Here is a 16161-nt window from a genome sequence, read left to right as displayed (position 1 = left end):
TTGTCTTTGAATCCACAGGCTTAACTAGGTGATTATCGGAAAGATAGCGGGGGAGCCTGGTGGATTTTCCTCCAAACACTGCCTGCCTCTGAGTAGTTGTATAAGCTTGGTTTTGTTGTTGTTTTGTATTTTGTTTTTGTTTTTTGAGACAGGGTCTCACTCTGTCTCTAAGGTTGGAGTTTTGTTTTTTTTTAATTTGTCGAGTGAGTAACAACTGTTTTTGAGAAACTTTGAAAGATGAGAACTGTTTGATTTGGGGTGAGCATTCTCCTTGCCTTTCACTTTAAATATGCAGTCTTCTGCACTGAGCAGAAGACCTGGCCCAGGGGTCCCATCACTGTGTCTTAGGTGCATTCCAGAGGGGAGCTGTCCTCCAAAGCCCACAGCTCCCGAGAGCCGCTGCCAGGCCATGCACCCATGCCCGTTTGCTTCCTTTTGTGAGCCACCTCTCTAATGCGCACCCACATGGGACTCGTCTCCTGTTCGGGTGGTGTCTGGCTGCTGCGCTAGAGGCTGTCCTGGACCCCTTGGTAAATGCGAAGCCTGCAGTCTCTGGGTAAAGTCTGTTCTCCCTCCACATGTGTCACTGTCCTGTCACAACTGATTCAACTTTACGACTAAGTGATAATTTTTTGCCAACTCTAACATTCTCTTTGTACAATAGTGGCAGGAAAGGAAGATAAACAGAAAACTTAATTTTATCTTGATTTTCAATTTGAAAAGGGAAAGGAGATATGTGTTATGCCCCATTCATAAGCAGAGACATCTAAGTGGAGGCCACTGTCCCCTTCTTTGCCAACTGGCTGTGGACTGACCTAGCTGCCATTTGTCTCCTCTCCTTTGTTCTGCCACGTGACCTTCGCTTGTAGCTGGCCCCTCAGTAACTCAGGGTGACTGAGCCTTGGTGCCAGATTTCCTCTTCCCTTCATTGTGGAGCTGATCCACCACACATCTGTCCCCAGAGTGCGCCACTCCTCTTACTGCCCCTGTCCTCGAGGTGTTTTCCCTGAACAGTTGGAGTAGTTGATGGTGTCAGCCAGGATTCAGTGGCATCATCATTGTGTACCTCGTGGAGGCCGCCCCCCTGGGTGAACAGAATGCTCCATGGTAGCAGAGCCTGGCACCTCCAGGATGGGAGCAGACATCTGAGAACACGCTCTTATTGGTGTAGTGACAAAAACACTGTACTCACCTCCTTCCCTTGGTTCTTGGAGCCAGATTTTGCTACTGGGGAGACTGCCAAATGCTGGCCATGGTTTAGAGGGTAAGTCACGTGTTGAGGGCAGTGCTGTAACCCTGGGAAGATGATGCTTCTGAACAGGCATGAGAGGGTGGGGGGATCTTTAAACAACAACAACAAGAAGTTCTATCAATTAAAACTTAAAAATCAATATATACACTTACTATGTACCCACAAAAATTAAACAAACAAAAAATTAAATGAGGGTGGATTGAAAGAAGATTCTCACTGTTTAACTGGGTTTTCCGGCTACTGTGGCTAAAAACAAGTTACCCCAAAACTTCAGTGGGCTGCAGCAACCTTCTTTGCCTCTGTGGGTGAGGAACTGTGTCAGGGTACACAGGCACGGCTTGTTGTGCTCCCAGTGTTGGGGCCTCCAGCTGAAGGATTTGAAGGCTGATGGGTGTCCAGGCTCACATCTGGTGGTTGCTGCTTGCCAGAGGCCTCAGTTGCTCTCGGTGAGGACTTCCACAGTGATCTGTCTGTAGGCTAGTTTGGGTGTCCTCAGCATGGTGGGTTGGTGCTGAGGGTCCTGAGAATGAGCCAGGTGGCAGCTGTCACTTTTTTTTTTGTTTTTTTGAGTTGGAGTCTCACTCTGTCACCCAGCCTGAAGTGCAGTGGCACCATCTCAGCTCACTGCAACCTTTGCCTCCAAGCGATCCTCCCACTTCTGCCTCCCAGGTAGCTGAGATTACAGGTGTGCACCACCACACCTGGCTAATTTTTGTATTTTTAGTAGAGAAGGGGTTTCGCCATGTTGGCCAGGTTGGTCTCAAACTCCTGGCCTCAAGTGATCTGCCTGCTTCAGCCTCCTAAAGTGCTGGGATTACAGGCGTGAGCCACCATGCCCAGTGTATCAGTTCATTCTCACACTGCTAATAAAGACATACCCGAGACTGGGTAAATTATAAAGGAAAGAGGTTTAATTGATTCACAGTTCTGCATGACTGGGGAGGCTTCAGGAAACTTACAATCATGGTGGAAGGGGAAGCAAACACGTCCTTCTTCACATGGCGGCAGCAAGGAGAAGTGCTGAGCAAAAGGGGGAAAAGCCCCTTACAAAACCATCAGATCTTGTGAGAACTCACTCTCCATCACGAGAACAGCATGAGGTTAACCACCCTCATGATTAACTACCTTCCAGAGGGTCCCTCCCATGACACATGGGATTATTCAGGATGAGATTTGGGTGGAGACACAAAGCTTAACCATATCACCTGGCCTGTGTCACCTTTTGTAATCTAGCTGTCGAAGTCACACAGTGTGAGTTTTACTGTAGTCAGTCACATCTAGACCACTGTGGCTTGTAGGTCCCACTGTAATTCACAGTGTGGTTGGAAACTACTGAGACGCCTTAGGCAAGGGAGTAACATTGTATTTGTTTTGGAAAGCTACTCCTGTGTGCTGTATGGAAAAAAGATTGGAAGAGGCAGGAGTAAGCGATGGGTAATTGGTCAGAAAGTTGTTACCAAGTCCAGGTGAGAAATGGCAGTGGCTTGGACCAGGCTGTTGGCAGCAGCAATGGAGAGGCTAATAGATTTAGGGCGTGATAAAAGTGACGGGACGTGCCAGTGGTCGGAGGAGGGTGGTGATAAAACTGGGATACAAAACTTTGTAAGTGTGCACCATTGTTTTAGGATGAGAAGGTGGAACATTTTTTTTAGGCTTTTACTAAGTGCTAGACTTGTTTCACGAGTCATAAATATGTGCGTCGCCCTTTCTCCAGAAATCTCCCTAATGAGAATTTAACCCATGGAAAGAATTCGAAGGTAAGGGAAAAAAAAACCCTATTCATGATAAAATATTCTTTTCATTATCTTATCTACCACATTAGAAACTTAATAAAGTATTAAATTATTAAGTATTAATAAAAATACTGAATTCTTATAACTATATTTTATAACTATATTTTGATTATGAAAACTGGCAGAAAATGCACAACTGAAATTAATTGCTGTACTAGGGCTGGCAGATTTTAGGATGATTTTATCGGTCAATTTTTACATGCTAAAACATGTACTTTAACAATTCTGAAATAATGGACTCTTCTGAAAACATTCCATTTAGGATTGATCAGAATGGCAAGTACTATACTGGAGTCCTTTGTGGTTTGGGGTGGAATCCAACTACAGGGGCTTCCATACTGCCCGAGCACGACATGGAGCTTGCGTTTGACGTTCAATTCAGCGTGGAGGACGTTGTCGAGGTAAGGGTAGCTCAGCATCATGGCGCCGCAACCCTGTCTCTCTCTGGTTTTGCTTACCTGACAGTGAGTGCAGAGTCTGCCGTGGAGCTCGCGGTGCAGACACACACCTCTGGTCCTGGAGATGCGCACATTCCTTGTCCCTCCTGGGGTTGCCCTCTGGGAGAACCGCTCCTTAACTTGCCAATTTGATGTATCTTTCCTGTGAAAAGTAACTTCCTGATAGATGGTGCTTTCTGAATCTCTCCTGGCATAAGCTTTTCTGGGCAATCAGCTAAACCACGGGGCCATAGGGCTGCTTTGGGTCTCATTCCAAGTCAGCAAGTGGAACATCCTTGCTAGTTCTTCCTGGGAAAGGAGGACACAAGGTCCTGCCCCTCTGCCCTTCTCCCGGCCTGGTGACCATGCCGAGCAGAGGGCTGGGTCAGCGTGAGTGCAGAGCTGAGCTGCTTGCAGCATTGTCTGGGCACCGCACTAGCTCTGGGGTGAGGTGGCCAGGCAGACAGGGAAACTGTATAGCAAGTACACAAGGTATTTGTATGTCATTTGAATCTAATAATGAGAAATGTGGGCTCGTATTTGTGTACATTAAAAAAAACCTTTCATCGTTATAGTAATTTATTTTTATTGCATTTTACAAAGTGGGAAAACCAAAACTGATCCTTTACCACAAATAGTTTGAGAAATGCTACTTTGTAAGTATTCACTCGCCTTTCTTTCTTAGAAGTTCCATGAGATGGGTGAGGTTAACATACCACACTGAAGGGCCAGGGGAAAGGAGGAGCTGCAGAGGCAGCTGCCGATGCTCCGGGGGCAGGTATCGGTGTTTCTCTGCAGCTGTTAAGTCATAATTGCCTGGTCACAAGAAAGGGCTTATGGGCTTGAAAATACTCCTTAAGCCATAGACCTAATGGGAAAATGTAAAACTATTAAAGTGCTACAAGCAAATTCAGAAAATCTGTGTGACTTTGGGTGTGGCATGAGTTTATAAATACAACACCCAAAGCACAATCTGTGAAGGGGAAATTGATACGTTTGAATTTATCAAAATTAAAAACTTTTATTCTGCAAAAGACCCTCTTCAGAGGAAGAAAAGACCAAGTGCACACCAGGAGAAAATAGTTACAGGTTACATATCTGATGAAGGACTTGTATCCACAATATGTAAGGCACTCTTAAAACTCAATTATAAGAAAACAAGCAACAAAATTAAAATATGGATGGCAATAAACACGTGAAAAGATGCTCAGCATCATATGTCATTAGGAAAATGCAAATTGAGACTCCCATGAGATAGCACCACATACTTACTGGAATGGTTGAAATCCAAAACCTGACAGTAACCAGCAATGGCAAGGATGTGGTGCAGGGGGACTGGGGACCATTTGTTCATTGCTGGTGGGAATGCAGATTAGTACCACTATTTTAGAAGACAGTTTCATATGAAGTTAAGCCTGCATCTACCATATGACCCAGGAATCTCATCTGTAGGTATTTATTCAAGAGATTTGAAAACTAGCATCCACATAGAACTTGTATGTGAATGTCAATTGCAGCTTGATTCATAATTACTAAAAACTGGGAGCAGTCAAGATGCCTTCAGCAGGCGAGTGGATAAACCATATTGATGACAGAGAATACTAACTCTGAATGCTGTGAATTCTCTAACGGGATGAAATTCAGTTACGGTGGAGCCGTATGAGTGTTTGTGTTGCTGTTTATTTACAGGTTAATATTCTCAGGGCTACTATTAACAAGCTAGTCTGTGATGGACCAAATGGATGCAAGTGTCTTGGGCCAGAGAGAGTTGCGCAGCTTCAAGATAGTGCCCGTCAGAAGCTTTTAGGGTAAGCTGTGTGATGACGTGGGCTTCTTTTCTTCCCAGTCAACTTTCTCAGCTGCCTTGATCATGGCTGTTTTGAATTGTGTAGGCAATGTGACATATTGATCACCTGAAGTGGAGTGCCAGTGCTGGAGGCAGCACTGAGAGGCATCAGAATGTAGGCACGCCCTTCCTGTGGAGAGCAACACCCTTGTCCCATGTGTGTGTGTCCCTTGAAGGGACAGCATGGGCAGGGCATGGGAAGCCACAGTGGGTAACGCGTCACTCACCATTCCCAGTGGTGGGTGTCTTAGGCATCGGGGGAGTCCGGCTTGTAGGATTGGGCCTTACAGAGCTGGGCCTCTCTTGAGCCTCTCTGCAGGGGAGGTCGGAGAAGGAGCATTCTGACCTGACTTCCCTGTCTCTCACCTCTTGCTGGACTCTCCATGGGACAAACCAAACCAGAATGCAGAGACAAAGGCTCCTGTTGGTGTAGCCCATGAGCCCAAGGCAGCTTGAGGGCCCCGGGAAGGCCAAGAAGAGTGGGAGTGGTCATGGAGGAGAAACCAGCATTCCACCTACTCAGTCCTGTGCTGCCCCAGAGCCAGTCTCCCTGGGCAGGGCTCGGTCCTTCCTTGCCTGACAGTGTCCTGTGCTGGCTGGGACCTGGAGCTCTGTGAAAGCAGGTGGTATCTGGTATCACGGTGACACTTCTCTCCTTCCTATGCCTTTTGAGTTGGTTTCTTTTAGTTTAATAAGCATCTTTTAAAAAGCTATATATAGCTGTCTTAGAAATGGTGAGAAAGGCCAGTTTTAGTTTTCTCTCTTCATTTTCTTTTATATAAAAATATTTTAATATTTTTCAAATTTATTTTTAGAGACAGGGTCTCACTCTCTTGCTCAAGCTGAGTGCAGTGGTGTGAGCATGGTTCACTGCAACTCCAACTCCTGGGCACACATGATCTTCCCACTGCAGCCTCCCTAGTAGCAGGGACTACAGGTGTGCACCATCACACCTGGCTAATTTTTAAAGTTTTTATATAGATGAGGTCTTGCTATGTTGCCCAAGAAGGGAATTTTTTTTTTTTTTTTTTTTTTTGAGAATGGAGTCTTGCTCTGTCACCCAGGCTGGAGTGCAATGGCAAGATCACAGCTCACTGCAACCTCCACCTCCTGGGTTCAAATGATTCTCCTGCCTCTACTTGGCATCCCAAGTAGCTGGGATTACAGGCACCCACCACTATGCCCAGCTAATTTTTATATTTTTAGTAGAGACAGGATTTCACCATGTTGGTCAGGTGAACTCCTGACCTCAGGTGATCCACCCGCCTCAGCCTCCCAAAGTGCTGGGATTACAGGTGTGAGCCACCATGCCTGGCCGGTAAAAATATTCTTATGTAAAATTGGGTTGAAGTTTAAGTACACAGATATTTGCCCATGTGGCCAGCACCGAGGTCAGAGCCCCGGTGCTCCTTAGGGTGTGCGGGTGTGGTTGTAGCCACCATCACTCCCTGCCCCCAAAACAAGGGTAATTGTATCCTGCCTTATTATGCCATAGGTAGGTATTGGTTTGTTTTAACAGTTCAATAACTCTAGTGAATTTATAGTTGTGCAGTCTGTCAACACAACCTAGCTCTTCAGCATTTCTGTCATCCAAAGAAGTTTTACTCATAAGTATTGTTGGGAAAGGCAGTCTCATGCAGGCAGCCTTTGATCCCCTCTCTGCTGTCTGAGAACAGGCCTTGGGCCTGGAACGCTTCCTTCCCATAAGATTAAGGGTCCTCACAGCCTGTGGGGGGCTCGTCGCCATGTGTGGGAAGATCTTTCCTTGATTCAGGCTCTGCCCTGCTTAAGCCTGTGTGTCACACGGTACCTGGTCAATCCCACCACTGCAGGGATGGGACAGGGCTCTCCTGCTGCCACGTAAGAGAGGGGCCTGCAGGCCTGCCTTGTCTTCCGGGAGGTACCCGCTGGCCACAGGGACCGGTGCCAGTCACTAGAGCTGATCCTGTCCTGTCCCCTCTCTCTGTAAGTAAAGGTTCGTTCCAGCCAGGGTCTGACTGTGTGTTTTCCTTGGCAACTCCAAGACAGGATGCAGGGGTGCCCCGACTTCTCCTGGCAGCAGGCAACAGATGCCACCTGCTTGACTAATATATTAAAACAGAATGTGTCATTGTTTGTACAACCCCATAAATTTACTAAAACTAATAAATTATGTTCCTAAAGTTGATGACTTTTAGGATATGTAAAGTACACCTCAGTAAAGCTGTGTTGAGGATCGAAAGTTCCCCCGTCCATTTACACGCAGTCTTGTTCCCACCCCAGCCCAGGTACCACTGATCTGCTTTCTGTTTATATATTTGCCTTCTCTGACATTTTTATATATGTGGAATCACATTTTAATTTTAAAATCTGGCTTCTTTCACTTAGCTTAGTACTTTTGAGGTTTATCCATGTTGTATCGTTCCTTTTTTCTAAATAATATTTCATTGTTTGTATATGCCATTTTTTTAATCCATTCGCCAGTCGATAAAATATTTGGATTATTTCCAGTATTTGGCCATTATGAAGAAAGCTGCTATGAATAGTCACGTACAGTCTTTTTGTGAACATGTTTTTTTCTCTTGGGAAGATATCTATGAGTGGAGTTGGTAGGTTGTATTGGTAGGTTTATGTTAATCTTTTAAGAAAAGGCCAGGGCCAGACGTATTGGCTCATGCCTGTAATCCCAGCACTTCGGGAGGCTGAGGTGGGCAGATCACCTGAGGTGAGGAGTTCCAGACCAGCCTGGCCAACATGGTAAAACCCTGTCTCTACTAAAAACACAAAAATTACTTGGGCATGGTGGCGTGCGCCTGTAATCCCAGCTACTTGGGAGGCTGAGGCAGGAGAATTGCTTGAACCCAGGAGGCGGAGGTTGCAGTGAGCCAAGATCATGCCATTGCACTCCAGCCTGGGTGACAACAGCGAAACTCTTATCAGGAAAAAAAAAAAATGAAATAGCCAAACTGTTTTCCAAAATAGTTGTACGATGTTACATTTCTACCAGCAACATAGGCTGGCTCTGGCTTCTCCACATTCTCACCAGCACAAGGCACTGGCACATGTTGTTACTGCAGTCAGTCTGGTGAGTATGGTAGTATCTCATTGTAGCATTAATTTTCGTTTCCTTAATGACTAATGATGTAGAGCAACTTTTTATATTCCTCTTAGCCAGTCATTTGTCCTTTTTTTTTTTTTTTTTTTTGGTGAAATGTCTGTTCAGGTCTTTTGCCCATTTTTAAATTTGTCTTTTCATTATTGAGTTGTAGAAATTGTTTTTAAATTTTAGATACACGTCTTTTATTGGATAAGTAATTTGCGATTAATTTCTCCATTGTGTAGCTTGTCTTCTTCTTATTTTAATGATGTCTTCCAAAGAACACAAATTTTTAATTTTGATGAAATCTACTTGCTGTAGTTTGAATGTGATATGTTTGAAACCTAATACCCAATGCAACAGTATTGGAAGGTTGGGCATAATAAGGGGTTGATTGGACTCATGTCATCATTGCGAGAGAGGGTTAGTTATCAGGAGAGTATGGATTGTTGTAAAGTGGGTCTGCCCCGGTGCCTCTTCCTGTCTCAAGTACTCACTTGCCCCTCTGCCATGTCATGATGCAGCAAGAAGGCCCTGGCCAGGTGCTAGAGCCATGCTTCTGCACTTCCCAGCTCCAGAACTGTGAGAAATTTCTTATCTTTATAAGTGACCCACTCTCTGGTCTTCAGTTATAACGGGGAAAATAGACTAAGACACTACTTTATCTTTTTTTTGAGACGGAGTCTTGCTCTGTCGCCCAGGCTGGCATACGGTGGTACAGTCTTGACTCACTGCAGCCTCTACCTCCTGGGTTCAAGCAATTCTCCTGCCTCAGCCTCCCGAGTAGCTGGGATTACAGGCCCACGCCACCATGCCCAGCTGATTTTTGTATTTTTAGTGGAGACGAGGTTTCACCATGTTGGCCAGGATGATCTCGATCTCTTGACCTTGTGATCTGCCTGCCTCTGCCTCCCAAAGTGTTGGGATTACAGGGGTGAGCCACCATGCCTAGCCTACTTTATCTTTTTAAAAAATGAATTATGTTTTTGGTGCTATATCTTAAAAAATCCTTGTTAAACTCAAGGTCACAATCATTTTCTCTCTTTTTGTAATTTTTTATATTTAGGTTTTTGATCCATTTTGAGATGATTTTGTATATGGTACGTGATACAAGAGCCTAAAGTCATCTTTTGCATATGAATGTCTAGTGGTGATGACATCATTTACTGAAAAGCTATACTTTTACCATTGAATTGCCTTGGTACCTTGGTCAAAAATGAATTGGCCATAAATGTAAAGATTTATTACCGGGCTTTCTGTTTTGTTCAATTACTTTATATCTATCTTTGTACCAGTGCTATACTGTCTTAATTGCTGTAGCATTAGTTCTCCTGTTTTATTCTTTTTCTTTTTCTTTTTTTTTTTTGAGATGGAGTCTCGCTCTGTTGCCCAGGCTGGAGTGCAGTGGCATGATCTCGGCTCACTGCAAGCTCTGCCCCCCGGGTTCATGCCATTCTCCTGCCTCAGCCTCCCGAGTAGCTGGGACTACAGGTGCCCGCCACCACGCCTGGCTAATTTTTTTGTATTTTTAGTAGAGACGGGGTTTCACTGTGTTCGCCAGGATGGTCTCGATCTCCTGACTTCGTGATCCACCCACCTCGGCCTCCCAAAGTGCTGGGATTACAGGTATGAGCCACCGCACCCGGCCTGTTCTTTTTCAAAATTATTTTTGCTCTTTTATATTCTTTTCCGTTCCATGTAAATTTTAGGATCAGCTTGTCAGTTTGTATAAAAAGCCTTGTTGGAGTTGTGATTGGGATTGTGTGGAACCTGCGAGTCAGTCTGGGGAGAATTGCCATCCTAACAGTAGTGAGCCATCTAGTCCATGAAGATGGAGTGTCTGTTCATTTGGGTATTCTCTAATTTCTCTTAACACTGTTTTAGAATTTTCAGTGTGCAGGTCTTGCACTTCAGTTGTTTCTAAATATTTTAGTTCTTTTAATGCTATTGTGAATAAAATTGTTTTCTTAATTTTGTTTTTGAATTTTTTTTTAGAAAGGAACAGTTGATTTTTATATATTGGTCTTTTATCCTGTGACCTTGTTAAAATTCTATATTCTAGTAGTTGTTTGTAGATTCTTTAGGATTTCCTACATACGAGATCATTATTATTATGAAAGCTTTCTTTCTCTAGTAATACTTCTTGTTTTAAGGCCTATTTTGTCTGATATTAATATAGCTACCCCAGCTCTCTTTAGCTACCATTTATGTAGCATAGCTTTTTCTGTCCTTTTTTACAGTATATTTGCAGTTTTGAATTTTTTCAAATATTTTTTTCTGCCTCGTGCCTGCTCTCTTATATCCTAGGGAGACATTGCTTTGCACGTCTGTTAGTGCGCTGGTGTTAAACACATGCTAACACGATCAGTACAGCCTCACTGGTCTTTGAGGCTCTGGTCACTTTTCTTCAGTCTTTTTCCTCTTTGTTCTTCACATTGGTTAATTTCTGTTGATCTGTCCTTAAGGTTACTGATCCTTTATTATTTCATCTCAGATCGACGTGGATGTGGTACAGAGAATTTTCCATTTCAGTCACTGTACTTTTCAACTCTAGGATTTCTGTTGTTTCTTTGGTAGTTTTTAATTTTTATTGAGATTATCCCTGATTCATTGTTATCCTATTTTTAAAAAAATTCTTATCCTATTTTTTAAAAAATTCCTGTTCACAGTGGCTGCGTTGAGGTCTTTGAGTGCTGAACCCACAGCTGGCCACACACTCAGCCTCTGCTGGCTGGTCTTTGTGTGTGGGCCACACATTCCTGTGTCTTTGATGTCTCCTAATTTGTTTGTTGGAAATTGGGTACTTTAGATAATGTACTGGAGCAGTTCCCCCAGAGCTGTTGTTTTTGGGTTTTGTTGTTTTGTTTGTTTCACTTTAGAAATGTGCCTAGACTTAACCTGTAAGTCCGTCCCCCATGATGTGAGGTCACTGATGTCTGGGTTCTGGTGTTTTGTTATGTTTTTAATTTTAAGTTTTATAGAAACAAGATCTCACTTTGTTGCCTAAGCTGGACTGCAGTGATGTGATCATGGCTCACTGCAGCCTTGAACTGCTGGGCTCTGACAATCCTCCTGCCTCGGTCTCCCAAGTAGGTAGGACTACAGGCATATGCGACCACACCCAGCTCGTTTTGTTTTGTTTATTCTTATTTTTATTTTTTAGCCTGGCTTCCCAGGTGTTGTCCTTGTATCTGATCTGCACAGCTTACTGCTTAGCCAGTGATCAGTCAGAAGTTGTCTTTAAATACTGCCCTGAAGGCTTCTGCCCTTTGCCATTGGAGCTAAGTATGGGTTGAAAAGTGCACTCCAAGTTCAGGCACTTTTTGATTCTTCCCTGGCCTCTATTTTTCTCAGGGCTTCCCAGGTTTTTCCCACGTGTGTGCACCCCTCCATCAGTCAGGGATGTGTGGAGGGCCTGCTCTCCCTCTGTGACACTCTCCTTTCCAGGGTCTCCCTTTTACCTCCTGAATAGTCTGGTCTGCTGCTGGCCCCAAGCAGGATATGGCCGGAGGCTTTCCCCATCTGTTTCCTTCATTGCTGTTTTTACTGACAATGCTCCAAGTCAAGGTGTGAGGGTTTTTCACCCTCTGGTCCAGATCACATAGCCTTTATGGCCCTGGGAGTGCTGTGGTGCTGGGTTCAGGGGCAGGTGTATGGGGTGGGAGTGACTCCCTACCCCAGCAAGAACTCCACACACTCCACTGTTCTCACCTGGAGCCGGCAGTTTGTCATGAATGAATGCTCCCCAACTTGTTGTTTGCCTTTGCCTTTGGTTAATTTCCAGAGCCTTCAAATGGTTGTTGCTGGTATGTATGTATGTATGTATGTATGTATGTATGTATGTATGTATGTTTACAGTTTTGCCTTGTTTTTATAGTGTTTTAGTGGGGAGAGGCTCTGCAGAACTCCTTACTCCCTCATTGCTCAAACTCCCTATCTTTTTAAGCTGATGATATTTCCAACTTGTCATGACTGCTTAAGATGCTAATGGTACAAAATGTCCTGTTACATTTCAGAGAACTTGACTCATTCGTGTGGTGATGTGCAGTGCTGGTTGCTAAGGAAACATAGAGACAAGACTAGGTCTTACAGATCTGCCGCACTCCATTTCTTTCTGCTTTTGAATATGCTATAGATTAAAATATTTTCTGATCATAACTGCATAAATGTTGACCTTTAAACAGTTTATTCTAGTTCCAATTCTGTGGGAAGTATATAGGATTTAAATCTTTAAAAAAATCACAGCAGTGTTTTCAGTTACTAATATATAATTAAGATAATTTCTTTTTTTTAAAATTCTAGTTTGTTCTGTCAGTCAAAACCAAGGGAGAAGATTGTTCCCAAGTGGCATGAAAAGCCCTACGAGTGGAATCAGGTGAGTGGGATGCAGGCTGCTACGTGAGCAGAGGCCACGTGGAGGAAGGGACAGGCCCTGGGCAGACCCAGGGTTCAGAGCCAGGGCTGGCTGAGGGTCCGAGAGGCAGAGACAGGAGGCAAAGTGGATGGCTTTGGGGGCCAGCCGGCAAATGTCTCAGACCAGACAGGCTGTTTCTGCACAGCATCTTCTATGTGATGTCCCAGCAAAGAGTCAGACACCAGGATAACTCACTGCCTGTGAGTTGGGAAGAAAAGGTATGAGGGTCTGGATTGGACCTTCCTGCTCTTGTTGGTCTTTGTGAAATGCACCTTGGCTGTTCCTGCCATGTGGCTGGCTTGGTGGCTTTCGGGCTATACTGGTTGTTGTCTTTGTCTGCTTGAGCCGCTGTCACAGTGCCACCATGGGTAGGGGCTTAGGAACAGCAGACATTTGTTCTCACAGCTCTGGAGGCCGGAAGTCCTAGGGAAGGTGCCAGTTTATGGGTCCTTGTGAGGGACATCTGCAGATGGCCACCTTCTCACTGTGTCCTCACATGAAAGAGAGATGTCCTCTCTTAGGGCACAAATCCCATCCTTGGCCCCACCCTTGTGACCTCATCTAACCCTTATCACCTCCCAGAGGCCCCATCTCCAAATACCATCACAGTGGGGGTTTGGGCTTCAGTGAAGGAATTTTCAGGGGCCACAGTTAAGTCATGAAGAAGACAAAGCCCTTCATAGGCTCCCTGGTACTTCCTGTCTGTAGGGCTAGAAATGGAATAAAATGTGATTTCAGAGAAAGGAGCCCAAAGGAGTTTGGAGCTTTAATTCCAGAGCCAGAGATGTCTCTAGATATAAAGCAGCAGGGGCAGTCTTCCCCTCCCCTTTGACGATCTAAGTGAGGCTCTGCCTTGGAGGACTGTGTCCCATCCTGCGCCTCAAGGTTGCTCCTGCTGTGAGGCTCGCCTGCTCCCCTTGTGCCCTGCACCTAGGTCCCTCTTTAGAGACCCCAAGGCTGATCCTGGCAGCTGGCCCCATTGTGTGCAGAGCTCCATGGGCAAGGAGAGGGGCGACCATACCAGCCCCCGTGGCCATCAGGCTCGGTTGGAGTGTCTGAGGGTGATGGACTAGCAGGACTTTGTTTGAAAACAGAATTTCACTTTGAGGTTAGTATGTTTTAGGAAATTTCAGTGTCTTCAAGACCTGTAATGCATTTACCATCCCCATTTACATAGGCATGCATGGGAGATTTCTCAGTAAAGCTTGCCATAGTATTAATCATGAATTTATTTGTTTGCAGCTTTTATTTTAGATTCAAGGGGTACATGTGTAGCTTTTGTTACTTGGGTATGTGGCATAATGCTGAGGTTTGAGATGCAATTAATCCCATCACCCAGGTACTAAGCATAGTACCCAATAGGTAGCTTTTCAATCCTTGCCTCCCTCCCCCATCTAGTGATCCCCGGTGTCTCTTGTTCCCATCTTATGTCCATGAGTACTCAATGTTTAGCTCCACTTTTAGGTGAGAACAGGCAGTATTTGGTTTTCTGTTCCAGCATCAATTCACTTAAGGTAATGGCCTCCAGCTGCATCCTGATTGCATAATTTCATTCTTTTTAATGGCTGTGTAGTTTTCCGTGGTATATGCGTACCACATCTTCTCTATCCAGTCCACTGTTGATGGGCACCTGGGTTGATTCCATGTCTTTGCTATTGTGAATAATGCTGTGAATAATTCCATGTGTCTTTTTGGTAGAACAATTTGTTTTCTTTTGGATATATACTCAAGTAATGGAATTGCTGGATCAAATGGTAGTTCTGTTTTAAGACCTTTGAGAAATCTCCAAACTGCTTTCCACAGTGTCTGAACTAAGTTGTATTCCCACCAATGGTGTATAAGCATTCTCTTTTCTCTGCAGCCTTGCCAACATCTGTTGTTTATTTGACTTTTTAATAGCTATTCTGACTGGTGTGAGATGGTATTTTGTGGTTTTGATTTGCACTTCTCTGATGATTAGTGATGTGTGGAGCATTTTTAAATGATTTTGGCCCTCGAATGTCTTCTTTTGAGAAGCGTTCATGTCTTTTGTCCATCTTTAATGGGGTTATTTAAACATGAAATTAAAAATGAATTATCAAACATATAGTATGAAGTGTGAGAGTAGAGAAGTGTTCTGTAAATATTTTTGGAGAACTGAATTATACTTTGTGCATCCTGGATGTTAATGCATGTGTATTTTATGTCTGGAAAAGCCCTGTCACAGAGCCTGACCGGTCCTCTTGTCTACCCCATTAGGTTGATCCAAAGCTGGTCATGGAGCAGGCCGACTGTGAGAGCAGCAGAGGGAAGAACACCTTTCTCTACCAGCTCCACAAACTGGTTGTGCTCGGCACCTGAGTGTGTCCACAGGTGGCCTCCAGCACACCCCTCAGGAAGCTGCGGAGGCTGGATTCCAGGCTCCCTCCGCAGACTGACTTTCCTCTGTGTCTGGGCGTTACAGTCTGTGCCCACTGCATCCTAAAGGCCTTTTCTTTCTTCTTTTCTCTTTGGGTGATAGTCAGAGAGTGGTGTTTTTGTTCAGGTGGGAAGGATTGGAAACTCTAGTCTTTTCTAGAAACAGAAAATCACTGTATTAAATATTTTGGAAAAATTGTTCTGAAAGAAGACTGGATAAAGAGCTGTATTTTGCTTTAAATTTATTAAGGTAAATATAAGTAGTTAATCTTAGATGTAAGGTTCCAGAATGTGCTTACATATTCTCTTCTGTTACAGTGATTTAAACCAGTAGTATAGGAAAAAACTTAAAAAAAAAACAAACCATGATTTTTTTTTTTCCATGAGGGAAAATATCTAATTTTTGTAAGACTAAGTTGAGTTATAGTTCTTGGTTCACCTTTTGGAAATCAGAGATTACAGATTACATGGCCATAGCTTATCTGTGTTAAAACAATAAAAGCATTAGATGAAGTTTCTGTTTCTGACAGTTTTTAGTCAGAGGAGATTAAGATGTATTTAGTTCCAAAAAATCTGAAATTGTAAAACTGATACAGGGATACAGACCTCTTTTAAAAACTCAACTCACATCAGTCAGGGTTTGGTCAGAAGAACAGAGCTGTTGTAAATACAGCAGCGAAAGACGCCGGTGAGCTCACATGTGAGAGGGAAGTTGTAGGATCAGAGAAATGCTCTGCTTAAACTGACTTGTCCCAGTTGGACAATTTGAAGATCGTGAGGAAACAGGAGAAGCATGTGTGTGGGCCTCAACTTGGGATCATAAACGGGAGCTTGTGTGGGGTCTCGGAAGCCATCACATCTTGGGGAGCACCGGTGCTGTGCTGGGCCTCTGTGGGTTTGCTGGCCAGCAGCGGGAAGCTGGTAGATGCCAAGCGGGAAGACCACC

At 44.3% G+C, this 16161-nt stretch overlaps 1 protein-coding gene across 1 annotated transcript in view; it reads left to right on the top strand.

Annotated features, from left to right (window-relative positions):
• TDRD9 (tudor domain containing 9) overlaps window positions 1-15719 on the top strand; it is a 126790-nt gene extending 111071 nt beyond the window's left edge. The window contains exons 33-36 of the mRNA XM_003276197.3: window positions 3308-3446; window positions 5172-5290; window positions 12707-12779; window positions 15057-15719. Of these exons, the coding sequence (XP_003276245.1) occupies window positions 3308-3446; window positions 5172-5290; window positions 12707-12779; window positions 15057-15158 (433 nt within the window). The 3' untranslated portion in view covers window positions 15159-15719. The remainder of the gene's footprint in view (window positions 1-3307; window positions 3447-5171; window positions 5291-12706; window positions 12780-15056) is intronic.
• Window positions 15720-16161: the final 442 nt, after the last annotated feature.

This window comes from Nomascus leucogenys, chromosome 22a (assembly GCF_006542625.1).
Source record: "Nomascus leucogenys isolate Asia chromosome 22a, Asia_NLE_v1, whole genome shotgun sequence".
NCBI classification, from domain to species: domain Eukaryota; kingdom Metazoa; phylum Chordata; class Mammalia; order Primates; family Hylobatidae; genus Nomascus; species Nomascus leucogenys.
This window is presented reverse-complemented; position numbering and strand designations above follow the sequence as displayed.